Here is a 15932-nt window from a genome sequence, read left to right as displayed (position 1 = left end):
TGGGGCAAGACGGTTTGAAAGTCTTATTTTTTCAAATAATGGACTGGCTGTGATTATCTGTTAAACATTTGGCTAGTTCAGATGGCAACCTCGAGCTAGGTTAAGAACTTTGAGAACTGAAAGAAGAAAAGTCACTTTATCCAGGGACAGTCTACATATATATTGGCCTGTTCCTACAGGATGTTGTATTAGTGTGTGAAAATAGTCAAGATCCAATGATCCCCACATATGCCCTCCAAATGATGTCAGGCATCTTCACTTGGTAGCAAGTGGCCAATAGGCAGGTGCAAAATGTGTCTGGTGCCTGGCTAATTTTGAATGTGTGTTTGTATGTGTGTGTGTGTGTGTGTGTGTGTGTACAGACACACAGAGATGTACACACACATATATGCATATACATAAACACACACCCATACATATATCTAATTGATATTAATAAGACTTGTTACTCACAAGCAAATGTGATTAGGATTAGCATTTGTTCTGTTTTAAATCCAGTATAGGCTGCAGTCTTAACTGCAAGTGACTTCCATTGAACTTGCTGGTTCTTAAGAGGATATGTATAGCATTGCATTGTTAGTTACTTGAATCCCAGTAGTTTTCACTGCCACAGATTCTTTCACAATAACCATAAACTATATAATACACCATTCTCAGAATGACTGAATATCAAGTATATAAACTGTAGCAAAACTCCATCCTTGTGGACTGATACTGACTAGAGAGGAAGTGAGCCAGTTTGATCAACTTGCCAATAAAAAGCCAACTTTTCTACTATGGAGATGTTAGGAGTTATTTTATAGGAAACAGTACATTCACCTGTCATTTAATAGTGCTCTTTAAGGTAGCCAGGGATAGAACTCCCTCCAAGATTGGGTTGGAGCAGAGAAAAATAAGGCAGGTAGGCGTGCTTATAAAAATGTTGTGGGCTAGTAACTGTTGTAAACTTTTTTACAAGGCTGTACTATAGTATGTAGTACAACAAGGTTAGAGGTTAGGCTGGCCTCAACTAGAGCCAGGGCCTTCTCGGCTGCGGCTCCAATCTGGTGGAACGCTCTGTCACAAGAGACTAGGGCCCTGCGGGACCTGACATCCTTCCGCAGGGCCTGCAAGACAGAGTTGTTCCACCAGGCCTTTGGTCAGGGCGCAGCCTGACTCCCTCCTCTGGCAACCTGCTTAGAATCTTGCTTAATTAGTTGCCATTAATTTGATTTTAATTGATTTTTATAATGAAATATTTTTAGAATGTGTGAATATCTGATTGTTTGATTGTTGATTGTTGTTAGCCGCCCTGAGCCTGGCTTCGGCTGGGGAGGGCGGGATATAAATAAAAGTTATTATTATTATTATTATCATTATTATGTCAGTACTTTGTTCAGAGTATCCCCCTTCCAGTCTAGGATGCAGGCCATGGAATAATCCAGATGAATGTGAAGGATTCAACAGTTGCAAATTGGATTCAGTAGAGAGACGAGGAGGAGTCTATTTATCTTCTCTTTTCCTGGGCTGCACATGGCTATTCTGCAGAAAGAGAGAAGAATAAGACCATTTAAATGTTACATATTCGTCTTTAAAACTGCCCTGAAAATGGGGGTTGGAATAATCCTCCTGGGTTTTGATGCTGGCAAATATTTGAAATATTTTCCTATTTTGGTTATGATATTCTCAATAGCATAATTTCCTTTTAGTTAGGGTCTACGTTCTGTTGAATACACAGAGACTTCCTTTTGCTTAAATTATGGACAGGCATGCCCCTAGCATCCAAAAGACAGTGCTGCAGCATCTTTTGAAATTACCTGATTTATTCATTTTTGCTGCCACAAATTCTCTCATGTGAAGCAATAGAACAGACTCCACCTTCCTGGTTCAGTTACAGGAACTGGAAGTATAGAAAAAGGGAGTATGGTTATAAACAGCCATCTCATCATCAGCCTCCCTGCTTAATGACCTCATTTCTAGCAATGTCTGTATGACTTGCTTTTGTTTGTGCTGAGCATAGATGATGCTTCAGAGTTGCCTCCATGGCGAAAAGAAAATGCAAACATATGCATGGCTTTGTTCTGTTAGTAGGAGACTTCCAAGGTCAATGTATTTTTGTACTAACTGAGTATTCAATCTGTCTGAGAGTGAAACAGGGCCTGTTTATCCAGAATTGAAACATGTAGCCTGTTAGAGAAAACACTGATGACTAAGTACAGTGGTACCTTGGGTTAAATACGCTTCAGGTTACAGACGCTTCAGGTTATAGACTCCACTAACCCAGAAATAGTAACTCGGGTTAAGAACTTTGCTTCAGGATGAGAACAGAAATCATGCTCCGGCAGCGCGGCGGCAGCAGGAGGCCCCATTAGCTAAAGTGGTGCTTCAGATTAAGAACAGTTTCAGGTTAAGAATGGACCTCCAGAACGAATTAAGTACCGTATTTTTCGCTCTATAACACGCACCCGACCATAACACAACATAGTTTTTAGAGGAGGGAAATCCATAGGCATGCCACCCGTAGGCATTCCCTTCATAACACGCACAGACATTTCCCCTTACTTTCTAGGAGGAAAAAAGTGAGTGCTTTGCTGCCAAAAATACGGTACTTAACCCAAGGTACCATTGTATAAATCTTCAGAATGATACAAGGGACAGTGGAGATGAGTTTTTTCTTCATCCATCTCAAATTCTGAGTTCCCTTTTCTTGGGCCAGGAACTGGGCTGTTGAGTGCTCTCCTTGATTTCTACTACTCACCGGATGGGTGGGGTTCATTCTGTTCTGGAAGGAGTTGCACTTCCCCTAAAGAGGCAGGTGCACAATTTAGCGGGACTTCTGGATCCGCTTCTGTTATTGGAGGCACAGATTGCTTTGGTGCCATGAACCTTCTGCTGGGAACCCAGCTGTGACCCTCTCTGCATGAGGATAAGCTAGCTTCAGCTGTCTATGCTCTGATAATGTCTGGGCTAGATGACCATGTGGGGCTGCTTTTGAAGACAATTTGGAGACTATAGCTAGTGCAGAATTCAGCAGCCAGATTGTTGAGTGAGCCCTGAAGGTATGTTCATATTACACTGATTCTGGCACAATTGCACTGACTCCCGATAAGTTTCTGGGCTCAATTCAAAGAGCTGATTTTGACATAACAGGCAGTGACCAATTTATGCACATCCGATTGACGTGTGACTGTGCAAGCGTGCATCACGGCAACCTAGAAGTGGCTAAAAATAGGGCATAACAGGCTTATGCGTGCTCCTCTGATGCACGCAAGGGACAGGAACGTAACCCCGGTTCCTTCAAGACGACAAAAGTTTTTAATATAGAGTTGAAATCATTTTTTAAATACTTAAAAATATTGTGAACAGATTAAGACATTAGCAGGATTAATTACAAAAATGTGCAGTGATATAAAACAAATATTGACTATATGTGATAAATAATAAATAGGTTTAATTTGGAAATGCAGTAAAATAATTATAAACATCAGGAGCTGCTAAAAGAGGTGGAGGAGAGTCAAAATATGATATATGTAATAAAGGGCACAACAAGCTGCCAGTCTGGGCACATTCTATGGCTAGATCCAGCTAGATGATGAAATATTTCTGAATGTATGATGTTGATAATGTTGTGATAGTAGTGGGTTGTATTCAGCAGATCGCCAGGTAGTGCTTTGCATGAGTGAAATGCTTCTGCTTGTGCAGTGGGACTTTCTTCCCTCTCTTCCCCCCCCCCATGTGCCCCCTAAATCTGTTTTGGGGTTTCCTCCAACCCTCTGGAGCAACTTTGGGGACAGCAGGGTGGATGTGTCTGGGGAAGGGACAGGGGGAAGTCCCGTCATTCAAGCAAAACTAGCTGCACTTATGTGTTTATTTAGTTCAAAGTTTCTCAAACTTGGGTCTCCAGCTGTTTTTGGACTACAGTTCCCATCATCCCTGACCACGACTGGTCCTGCTAGCTAAGGATGATGGGAGTCCAAAAGCAGCTGGAGAAAACTCTGATTTAGTTGAATGCCTCCTTATTCAGAGTTTGAAAACTCTGATTTAGTTGAATGCCTCCTTATTCTTACCACAACCTTTCAGATATACTGTGATTTCATTCAACCCTAGTGAAGTTTCTTGCTTTGTGGGGACCCCTGCTACTGAGAGTTAAATCAGAAGTGTTTTGGGTGTGTATGTGAGGGAGGTTTCTTAGAAGCCAGCAGCAGCAGTTGTGCTAAATAGTGTACTGTATTAAAAAAAGACAAGAGTTTCCAGGAAGTTCTCTGACTGCTTCTCAGTGTTGCTGTGTTGATAGGAAGATTCGGTACCTTGAGCCTTGGGTATACAGTAAATGCTTCCTCTGGGTGACGACATGCAAAATGCTTGGGAAAGGTCGCTGCATGACATGATTTCCCTGGTGAGTCAATGTGTTACTTTGCATTCACCCTCTGAACTGAGTCACTTCTTCTTTTCTTTGTCACCTGCTCCTGAGTGGTTTCAGACTGGAAGTCAGACTGACAGTAACACAGAGGGTAAGCCCTGCTTACCAGTAGCTGCTCTAACAGAGCTTTAGAGAAGTGCTCCTGTATATGGCAAACAGTTCTGTTTCTTTTTTCATTTTCTGCATTTAAAGTCATGCATGTGAGAGAGACTGAAATTGCTTAAATTGCTGCTGCTGTATTATGAATTATTGTTGCTAGATCTATTGCCATGGAGAGTGATGGATAATCTTTAGCTGACTAACACAGCCCATTGATAGATTTTCTCAGGCTCCTTTATTCTTAGATCATTTCTCACTGGTTTAATTCAGAATGGGTTTGTTGTCTCCATAGTGCTAAGATTACTCTGGTTTTCCCAGCGTATAGGTATGTTGCAGATGAAGCCGTGCTGAATTCAGACCGGCTTTTAGATGTGTGCAATTCAATTCTATGTAAAAAAATGTAGAGATAGCTGAGTTGACCTATAAGAAAAATGCCAAATATTAGGGCACTACTTTAATTAGGCCAACCAAAATTGCACAGTATTTTATGACATTTTGATTGGCCCAATAAAGGCATTGCCCTAATATGTATTTAGACAGGCTTGCTAGTTCAAGGGAATGGAAACTAGAGGGGAAACTGTTAGGCTGAATAAAGTAAAATCTCCCATAACGTCTGAAGCCTCTACTCAGTCCTACAACAGAAACTGCCAACACATTTTTTCAGCATGTCTTTCAGGCACTGAGGAATAGGAATTTACTTTTGAAAAGCAGGCCTTTTTTCTTTAGGATTCTCACTGAACCCCGCAGAATGGATGGATAAACAGTTAAAGCACTGAGGGTCAGATAGACTGCTGCTGCTGCATACAGTGGTACCTCGGGTTAAGTACTTAATTCGTTCCAGAGGTTTGTTCTTAACCTGAAACTGTTCTTAACCTGAAGCACCACTTTAGCTAATGGGGCCTCCTGCTGCTGCCACGCGATTTCTGTTCTCATCCTGAAGCAAAGTTCTTAACCCGAGGTACTATTTCTGGGTTAGCAGAGTCTGTAACCTGAAGCGTATGTAACCCAAGGTACCACTGTACTCTCTTTCCGCCCTGCAGCACTTCAAGCTTCAGGCAGTCTCTGGGTCTGAATCTGGTAGCCCTTTTTCTGAACTGCTGAAACTGAAGTTGGCAACAAGAATCCAGGAGCTCCTGTGATCAGCTACCTAAACCAGGTGTGGGGAACCTTAGGGCTGCCAGATGTTGCTGCACTATAACCCCCATCAGCCCCAGCAAGCATGACCAATGGCCAGGGATGATGGGAGTTGTAGTTCAGCAGCATATGGCAGACCTAAGGTTCCCCACACCTAGTTTAATTTGCCCATGCCAGTTTCCAGACTTCTCTTGTGTCCTTAATAGTGAGCTCTACTAGACTGAGAAGCAGAACCCAGGATAGAGCCATGGAGGTAGCAGGCTTGGTGCCAAGGGACAAAATAAAAAGGTTGCAGCCTCCTCCTTAGTTCAGAGAGGGAGAAAACTACCATTTGCCAAGACAGTGATATCACTCAGGTGTGGGGGTGTTTACTTCACACACACACTCCAGCGTTATCCGCAAGTGCAGGTCTTTATTTTCGCTGTCATCAGCAAACAGTTGCCACTTTCCGGTGTTAGAAATCAGCCAGGTGCCAGGCGCGTTTTGTGACTGGCATGGATCAAATTGTGACCAGGTGGAGCTATCTGGATGCGAGGCTGGCGACTGACATCTCCACCTGGCTGGCCCCTCCAGCTTTCTTAAGCAGGTAAGCAAAAGAGGTTATTTATTGTGCCAGTTTTCCACATTTTTCTCCAAGGAGTACATGGTTCACCCCTATCTTTAGTCAGTCCCTGCAATGACCCTGTGAGGTAGGTTAGGAGGCTGTGACTGACTCCAAGTGAGCTTCATGACTGAGTAGGGATTTGAACCCTGATTTCCCATGTTCTGGTCCAACACTCTAACCACTACACCCCACTGGCTTCCTAGAGTCCTTCTGCTACGGGCCAGCTCTGTAAATTAAGTAGGAAAATAAATACAGTGGTACCTCGGGTTAAGAACTTACCGTATTTTTCGCCCTATAGGACGCACTTTTTCCCCTCCAAAAATGAAGGGGAAATGTGTGTGCGTCCTATGGGACAAATGCAGGCTTTCGCTGAAGCCTGGAGAGCGAGAGGGGTCGGTGCGCACCGACCCCTCTCGCTCTCCAGGTTTCGCGGACCTCTCCGCAAGCAGCAGGAGTGCTCCCGCTGCTTGCGGAGAGTTTCCTGCATGCCGAAGCCTGCGCACGCTGAGCTCAGCGCGTCCAGGCTTCGCGGACCTCTCCGCAAGCAGCGGGAGCCAGCGCTGGGCTCTCACGGCTTGCAGAGAGCTGCCTCTTTGGGGACTGGGGTCGGGGGAAGCTCGGGCCTCCCCCGCCCCAGCCCCGCGCCTGGGGGGGAAATAATTTTTTCCCCTTTATTTCCCCCCCAAAAAACTAGGTGCGCCTTATGGGACGGTGCGTCCTATAGGGCGAAAAATACGGTAATTCGTTCCGGAGGTCCATTCTTAACCTGAAACTGTTCTTAACCTGAGGTACCACTTTAGCTAATGGGGCCTCCCGCTGCCGCCGCCATGCGATTTCTGTTCTCATCCTGACGCAAAGTACTATTTCTGGGTTAGCGGAGTCTGTAACCTGAAGCGTCTGTAACCCAAGGGACCACTGTAGGGGGAAAGCAAACTGTATTTTCCTTGAAGCTTGACTTTATCCTGGGTTGTTTCATTTGATGTTTAAATGTGTTGTAAACTGCTTTGAGATTTTTTTTCTTTAAAACATAAAGTGGTATAGAAATGAAATAAACAACAACAACAAACATGGTCGGGGGGGGGAGGGGACACCTAGTCATACCGTTGTAGCAACTGTAATCTAGATTTAAGGTGCCATTTGGTGATTAGCTCATATTATTTGAGTTTCTAAACATGCCTCTCTCTCTTATGGGGAAGAGAACAGTGCTGCATTTGTGTAGTGGGTGGGAGGACACACTATTGTGGTGAGGGCAGAACCAGCGGTGACACTGGGTGGCCTTCCGCTGACAGAGCTCTCACAAGGGGATAGAGTATATTTCTGGCCCAGAGCACACAAAGATGTACAGTGGTGCCTCGCAAGACGAAATTAATCCGTTCCGTGAGGCTCTTTGTATAGCGGTTTTTTCGTCTTGCGAAGCAAGCCCATTGACAGCTTAGCGGATTAGCGCTATTAGCGGTTTAGCGGCTTTTAGCGGATCAGCTGATAAGCGGCTTAGGGCTTAGGAAAAGGGGGGGGAAGGGGAAAAAAAACCCGCAGGAACTCGCAAAACATTTTCGTCTTGCGAAGCAAGCCCATAGGGAAATTCGTTTTGCGAAGCGCCTCCAAAACGGAAAACCCTTTCGTCTAGCGGGTTTTCCGTCTTGCGAGGCGTTCGTCTTGCGGGGCACCACTGTATTGCATTTCCCCAGAGCAGTATACAGGCTCACACTCTGCCTGTCATTATGTCGGACATTTTGTCAGTAATAATAACAAAGATGATAGGTTTCTTTCTTTCTTTCTTTTTCTTGGTCCGCCTTATCCTTTATTTGAAAACCGAGTTACTAACACTTCTGGGAATCTCCTTTGATTGTGGAAATCTCGCTGCATCGTGGTTTCTCCACTATTGTACAGTGATGCTGAGTCATGTCTTCCCATCACAGGGCTTGCAATTTGCAACTGATAAATATTTTGGCAGTAAAATCGTTTTGGATGTACCCAAGTGATGCAGCAGAAAATGCTTACAATGCCAATCTAAGAAAAAGGGATCTCCAAGGCTCCATTTTACCTGGTGGATCTCCACGGGGCTTGATTGTGAGTAGACCTGTATAAGATTGCCATGTAAAAGTAGCAGCCGATCAAAGCATTTTAGTCAGTTAACCTTGCACAGAGTATACTAAATTGTTCAATGTCTAGGCAGTTTAATTGCTAGCTTAAATTATGAAAATAAATCACGGTATTTATGGGCTGGTGGGTGTTAATTTGTGGCTATTTAAGTGACTAGATGTGTTTTGGTCTGAAGAACACAAGAGTTGTTTAACTAGAAAATGGGGTCAATTGCTTTGACTGAATCAAGAGATGTAAACAAATTGTTTGTCACAGTGCCATTGGCACTGAAACCCTTTTCACAGGCAGCCACTCAAGTTAAAGAATAACAAACAGGGTATATACCTGCCCAGGAAATGTTCTGCAACGTATATTAATTAACAGTGCTGAGTGATAAATATGTATGTACTTGGACTTTGCCACAAAGGGCTTCTTAGGTCAAGAAAACACAATCAGGTGCAAGTGTATCTTAGACAAAAGAAGTGTGATGAGTTGTAAAGAAAAAATATCTGTGAGGGCTATTAAGATAGAGACATCTCTGAAGTGTGTGTTCTTGGGACCAAAAAGCCTAAGGAGGAAAATAGGGTTGTTGCCCCACTGATTCTTCTCCTCTCCCCAGAGCTTCAGAAACCAAGTGTCTGTGAATGTTGGCTACCCCTTGAGCTCTCTACCTCGTCGCCTCGCGTCTTCCCGCTCAGACTCATAACCTTTCCCTTTGCACCATTTTTTCTTCAGCCTGAGGGAACTTGAAGCACTTGAACCAGGGACTTGCATTCTTCCTTTAGTTAGTCTAGTGAAGTTATGGCCCATACTCGGAGAACCCTATAACATTTGAGTGTTGATAGGCGTTTTGCAGATAAGACATGCAGAACAGCATCTCTCTGCTGGTGTTCCACTCACCCTGTCTCTGGTGAGAGAGCAACTTCACTAACATGGTTTTGTAACATGTTTTACAGGAAAATCCAGATTCTGCGGACTTCTACTGCACAGCCAATACCCTCCCACCCTATCTTACCATTTAGACTGGTAAGTCAGAGGGCAAGTTATTCTTCAGTAGCACGTTTACAAAGGGAAGTCAAGCCAAACATCTGAAGGCCAATGCCAGTTGCAACCCTAATCATTTAGCTCCCACCACCTCCTCGTTCAAGCAGTGTCATAATCTTTCCAGAGGCACCTTCCTCTTCTGCGCCTGGAATTTTTATGTTGTTTTTTGACAAAATTCCCCCAAAGTTTCTGGTCTGACTGCCAATAAAATGGAGGCATTGGAGGTCGATGACATCAGCCCGGCCTTGGAAGTGACGGAAGATTTCTTTAGCACCTTTGATGCTAAACGAGAGAATGTGCAGCCGCCAGAGGTTTATGGGGTCCAGGAAGTTCCTGAGCTGGTCGGCCATGAGGTGTTTAATAGGATTGCAGCCTGCGGAGACCTGAGGAACATCACTTTGGGGAAAACCAACCTCGTTTGGGAGCACTGCAAAAACGGACTCTTGGAAACCAAAGTGCAGACTGCAATTCCTGCCAAAGAACAGTTTGGAGTACAAAGGGGAATGGTTCCAGACAACCTCTCTTGGGTGGAACGGGGGGAGGCCTCGGCTTTTAACATCTGCCAGAGGAGGCGGGGTCGGCCCCGTTCTGTGAACGATATTATAGTGCAGAGTGAGGAAACGGCCACTTTCAAGCCAGGCCACAACCGGTCACGCTCAGACGTCAGCCACATAGACTGGGGTGTCATCTTAGCTGATGCTTCTTCACAGCAGCCGTCTAATCAAGACAATCGATGTCCTAAACTTTCATTTGCACCAATTGGATTCGAAAAGGGAGAGGACATTCAAGGGAACTCTGGTGAGTGCTTGATACTTTGCTACACCTGGCTTCCTTCTTCTTCTTCTTTTGGTGCCTGTCTCTTAGCGAAGGCAGAAAGTGACAGGTTTGGTGAGGCAACACAATCCCAGGTTGGACTTGGAGCTGTGAACCTCGAAATTCAGTTCCCAATTCCCACCATGCGTTGCAAAGATTGTCTCAAGCAAGTTGCCCATTTCTCAACCTTAAAAGCAGAGGAACTCAACTTGAGTTACGGTTGTAAATATAAATATTTCTGTGACACATTTGGCAGTAGAAGACTTTGATTCTGCAGCCTGTCTAAATTATGCTACCCAGCTCACTACAGTATCTGGAAGTAAGGGAGAGAATCTGGAAGATGCTCTGTTCGCTGATTCTTTCTTTCTATGAGGACAAACGTAGGGACTTTGCATCCCAGGATGGTCAGCCCATGCAGTCCTGACACTATGGCTAATTTTTAGCACTTTAATTTATCAAATTATTTATATTTGGCCCAAAGAGCATCACAGTGTAAGGAAAACACCGTAAATGCAATGACCTAAAATAATAAAAATTAACAAAGGTGAAAGCATTAGCAATTATAAAAAGGCCAGGATTTGGGGGGTGGGGTGGGTTAGTACAAAGACTACTAAAAGAAGAAATCATATTACAGTGGGCCTGCAACTTTTGCTCATTTTACATATGTGACCGCAACCTTATGTGTGTGTGTGGGGGGGGGAGTGTTAAATAAATAAATGGAGAGCAGGGAAAACTCATGTTACCCACTCCCCATGTATTTATTTCCCCCTGCCCCGTGCACCTAGTGGGTTTTCCTTGCTTACCAGGATCTGGAAGGTTGCAAGAGGTCTCTGGAATGCTCCCAGAGGTGCTCCGCTTACCAGGCCTTGGGGAAGCCTCTGGGAGTGCGGGGGGGGGGGCGTTCCAGGGGTTCCTGATATTGCGTGATTTTGCCTTTGCGCATAGAATCATAGAATAGAATCATAGAATCATAGAGTTGGAAGAGACCACAAGGGCCGTCGAGTCCAACCCCCTGCCAAGCAGGAAACACCATCAGAGCACTCCTGACATATGGTTGTCAAGCCTCTGCTTAAAGACCTCCAAAGAAGGAGACTCCACCACACTCCTTGGCAGCAAATTCCACTGTCGAACAGCTCTTACTGTCAGGAAGTTCTTCCTAATGTTTAGGTGGAATCTTCTTTCTTGTAGTTTGGAACCATTGCTCCGTGTCCGCTTCTCTGGAGCAGCAGAAAACAACCTTTCTCCCTCCTCTATGTGACATCCTTTTATATATTTGAACATGGCTATCATATCATCCCTTAACCTCCTCTTCTCCAGGCTAAACATGCCCAGCTCCCTTAGCCGTTTCTCATAAGGCATCGTTTCCAGGCCTTTGACCATTTTGGTTGCCCTCCTCTGGACACCTTCCAGTTTGTCCGTGTCCTTCTTGAACTGTGGTGCCCAGAACTGGACACAGTACTCCAGGTGAGGTCTGACCAGAGCAGAATACAGTGGCACTATTACTTCCCTTGATCTAGATGCTATACTCCTATTGATGCAGCCCAGAATTGCATTGGCTTTTTTAGCTGCCGCGTCACACTGTTGGCTCATGTCAAGTTTGTGGTCAACCAAGACTCCTAGATCCTTTTCACATGTGCCCCTAGAACCGAACCCTCGCCTAAGTGGCGGGCCAACTGTATATTTTGTAACATGGGAAGGACCACTAGGAAAGGGCGACTTAGAAAATATGTTTGTTGGTTTTTAAACCAGTTTAAAAATCCAAAGATTAGGTTGGATATGATGAGCACCTTTGAAGGGAGAGAGTTCCATAGAACTGAATACTCCAGGGGTAGCCTGACCAAGTCAGACGATTCATGGAAGACAGGCCTGTCAATGGAGATTAGGCATAAGAGCTAAAGGGAACATCTGCATTACAAGGCAGTCTGCCACTGGGGATAGGAAGCCATTGAGGAAGCACGGATGCCCCTCCATGCCATGTTCAAGCTTCCTCAAGGCACCTGTTCAGCCTTACATTGAAGCACTCACCTGATAGCCATGGGCAACAAGGGACTGCATGCCAACATGGTGCTCTCCATCCATCCTTGGCACCCAGTATAGAAACCAAGCAGGCTGCCTGAGGGGGAAAGTCCTTTCCTCTCTGCTCAGCAGGGATGGGGCAGTTGTGCAGGGGGCCGGAGCTCTCAGTTCCCACAGCTGCCAGTCCTAGACAGGCTAGCTGCATTTCTATCCTTCTTTTGCAGGTATCTTTTGTGGGCTTCTGTAATGGTTCTAGGGGTTGCTCGTGCGTAAGTTGCCGCCACTTCTGGCTAGGTTGCCTGGTTGAACCCTTTCTGTCTGGACAGCCTCTCACCCGTGGCTGTCTCAATCGCTGGCAGAATCCGTCAGTGGGCGTTTCTTGAACTTCTTCCAGCAAAGAAGTTCTTTGACGCCAAGTCTCCTCCTACTCTCCCTGCGCGGAAGCCTTCTGTGCAGGAAGGGTGTAGGCAGCGGAGGACCCGTGCTCTCCCCGCTGGTCTCCGGCGAGGAGTCCTGGAGCCTCCTCTCCGCTTCCCCCATCTGCCTCCCTTCTCCACTGGTGCTACGCTGATTTCCTTCCCCAGCAGATGGGCTGCCTCTCTCCCTACTGGGACTCTCTCCGGCATCCCTCTGGAGCCTTCCCTCCGCCTCTGGCTCCAATGGCAGTTCCCTGACAGATTCCTTACAAGGCTGTATTAGATGGATTTGGGGGCTGATTCCATCAGACAGCTCTTCTATTATTTGCAGACTAGACCACCAAAACAAGATTATTTATCCGTGATAAACATCCCAGGTTTTGCTCATGCCACTTTCAAATTTTTCCTCTTCTAGTACCTGGGGAGACTATTTGAGCACAAAAGGAGAGAAATGTTGGCCTCTGAACAACCGTTTTTGAAACACAGCGTATGCAAAAAAGATTGTAATGAGACCTAATACAGCAAGGAAAGGGATATAATCTGTAGATAAGAGGAATCTTATAAGGCTCTCAGCAGGTTGTTTTCTTCGCTGTTTTCTTCTTTTGGTCCTTATTTCTCAAGAAATTACTTTTTTTTTTTAAAAAAAGGAAGGCATCCCAGATGTGGGCTATTTGGTGTGATTATCTCCTATTTTCTATGATGGGCTCTGATTCGCTCTGCCTTGATTTAATTCCCTTGTTTGGGGAAAGAGTGAAGAGAAACGCTGCTTCCATTTTAGAGGGTGGACAGAAAGCACTCAGCGAAAAGGTATTATGCAGCTTTTGTACACCAGGCAGGTGAGGTGGCAGGACGGAACCAGAGTGAGAGATTGGGGAGGGGGGGGGAGCAGCTGTGATTCCACCTGTCTATGTCAGGAGCCAGGAGCCACTTCTCAAAGCAGAAGGGTCTGCTGCATTTGAATTTTAATCAAGCCAGCCACTGTCATTGTCCCAGTTTAAGTGGGAGCGGATGAAGCCAGTTCACAGGAGCTGGAGAGAAAAAGCTGGCAGAGAGACTGTCTGGCTGTGAAAGATGGGGAGGAGAGACAGCTCCTCTCTCTCTCTCTTTCAACAAAAGACAAGCAAGTCTCTGTGGTAGCTAAAGGCAGGAGGGAGGGGAAACAGTGGTGAGTGTGGCACAAAAGCTGAGAGAAGCTTGGAAGAGTCATCTGTGCTTGATGGAAACACAGTGGTGTAGCGTGGGGGGTGCAGGCGGGGCCGGGCGCAACATCTGGGGGGTAGGGTTAGGGGGCACAAATCCACGAGTTAGGGGGTGCAAATTACTTGCCTTGCCCTGGGTGCTGACAACCCACGCTACGCCACTGTGGAAACAAGAACAACGGGCTGAAGTTTCACTTTGGGTCTGCGGTAGCTGCGCTGTTTCCCTTATTGGATGATTAACAGAAAGGGAAGGTAACTGTGGAATATATATGCATGATCGGCACTACAAAGAGATCTGTGTGGCTTTCAAAGAAATTAATGGCTTTTGAGTTAGTGCAGAAATCCCAACGAATGTTAGGACCAGAGAGGGAAGGCAAATCACATTGGTTTCTTCCTTATACTCTTGCCTCATCAACACCTTTTTTTTTAAAAGGCCTTTTCTTTTTCCAATTTAGATTGAATTTAATTACTCCCCACCCCCACCGCCCTGGCAGTTTATGCGAAAGAAAGCTCCTTTTTGGAAGCTGCGTTTTGGATGTTATGCACACGCGTTACGGCAGGCGTGAAGATGTGTTGTTACTACACAAGCACCAAATCCAATGCATTCTCAGCCTGGGAGGGAGACATACACATATTCAGGAAATGCAAAAGTGACAGGCACTCTCCCCCAGCACCCCTGGAAGTTCTGCCATTCCCCACCAATCGGAAACTATCAATGGCAACACCCAAATGTGGAGGGAGCCGATGAACTTGCAGTGGTGGCAATGCATCTCAAAAAAGTCTGCATCACTGCACACTCAACGTGTCTGAATTTCAACATCACAATATATCACCCACTAAATATCATGATATACTGATGTATCAGAGTGTCTGAAATAAGGATGCAGCAATGTAGAGGCAATCGGGGAAATGTCCTGGCAACTGCTACGACTTAGGGTTCTGATACTGCTGCATTTTTACTTATCTTTAACATATTGTTACATCTGTTATTTTATAATACAACAGGGGCAGCAGGAATCAAAAGAGAAGCGACAACCGGCTTCATGGTTTTTCCCACATCACAATTTTTTACATAGCCCCCCCTCATCACGATTCACAATACAATGGTACCTCGGGTTACAGACGCTTCAGGTTACAGACGCTTCAGGTTACAGACTCCGCTAACCCAGAAATAGTACCTCAGGTTAAGAACTTTGCTTCAGGATGAGAACAGAATTTGTGGGGCAGCGGCACAGTGGCAGCAGGAGGCCCCATTAGCTAAAGTGGTACCTCAGGTTAAGAACAGTTTCAGGTTAAGAACGGACCTCCGGAACGAATTAAGTTCTTAACCCGAGGTACCACTGTATATCACCATGTTGAATATTACGAAACCGTTACCATGATGTGGGCTTCAAACCAATTTTGGGCAATGTATAGGTACATTACCTAGCCCGCCAGTGGCATAGCCAGCCCTGCAGACCCCCAGGCATCCCGATAGGCAGGGATCAAATTCCTTTGCACTCTTTAAACCACTGTTTGGAAGCACAACCCACAAATGAGAAGGAAGGAGAGCGCAGTGGGAGCACATAGTCCCTGAACATGGGTGCATAGTAGGCGTTTGCGAGAGAGAAGAGGGAGTAATGCCACCGGGAGGGATTCACTTCATCCTGTGATGTCAGGTATGCGCAGGAGATGCAAGTTATGCAGAACTAAAATGGAACTCCTGTTAGGACTGGGCAATACATCATCCAAAACCAGCTTGAAGTCCATATTGTGATACCGGTTTCATAACTTTTGACCTGGCAATATATTGCAAATCATTATGTGTGTGCATGTGCTATGCAAAAATCACAATGTGGGGAAAACCAACCAATACCTCTACATAGTTCCAGCCTTATTTCGTACATTGTGATATATCATTATATTGCGATGTTTAGCTGGTGATATATTGCAGTATTGAAAACCAGATATCGCTCAGCCCGACCTACTCACAATGTAACCAAAGAAATTTCAGTTATTGTTTCTTCAGAGTTTCTCACCTTTATCACCTGCTATGTCACCTTAAGGTTGAAATCCTGTAACTGGAAGTAATGGACTCTGTTGTTCTTGCATCTGAGTTGTAAATCTGTCATACTCTTTGCTGTTAG

General features: G+C 45.3%; 1 protein-coding gene and 1 long non-coding RNA gene across 12 annotated transcripts in view; both read left to right on the top strand.

The window, feature by feature from the left end:
• Positions 1 to 15932, top strand: part of PLEKHM3 (pleckstrin homology domain containing M3) — a 798157-nt gene that overhangs the window by 1166 nt on the left and 781059 nt on the right. For 2 of the 10 annotated variants that reach the window (XR_014557242.1, XR_014557243.1), the window contains exons 1-2: positions 7981 to 8306; positions 9275 to 10160. Coding sequence is in view for 4 of the 10 variants with exons in the window: in XM_083707674.1 (XP_083563800.1) it covers positions 9572 to 10160 (589 nt within the window). In the remaining 6 variants the exon portion in view is untranslated. Of the gene's footprint in view, positions 1 to 4152; positions 4376 to 7979; positions 8307 to 9274; positions 10161 to 15932 lie in introns of those variants that run through there. The other 8 variants (XR_014557238.1, XM_083707671.1, XM_083707674.1 and 5 more) reach the window with 7 other exon arrangements.
• LOC310833677 overlaps positions 1 to 15932 on the top strand; it is a 244055-nt gene that overhangs the window by 101583 nt on the left and 126540 nt on the right. The gene's annotated exons all lie outside the window — the stretch shown is intronic.

Source organism: Podarcis gaigeae (assembly GCF_964106915.1).
Source record: "Podarcis gaigeae genome assembly, chromosome: 1".
Taxonomy (NCBI): domain Eukaryota; kingdom Metazoa; phylum Chordata; class Lepidosauria; order Squamata; family Lacertidae; genus Podarcis; species Podarcis gaigeae.
This window is presented reverse-complemented; position numbering and strand designations above follow the sequence as displayed.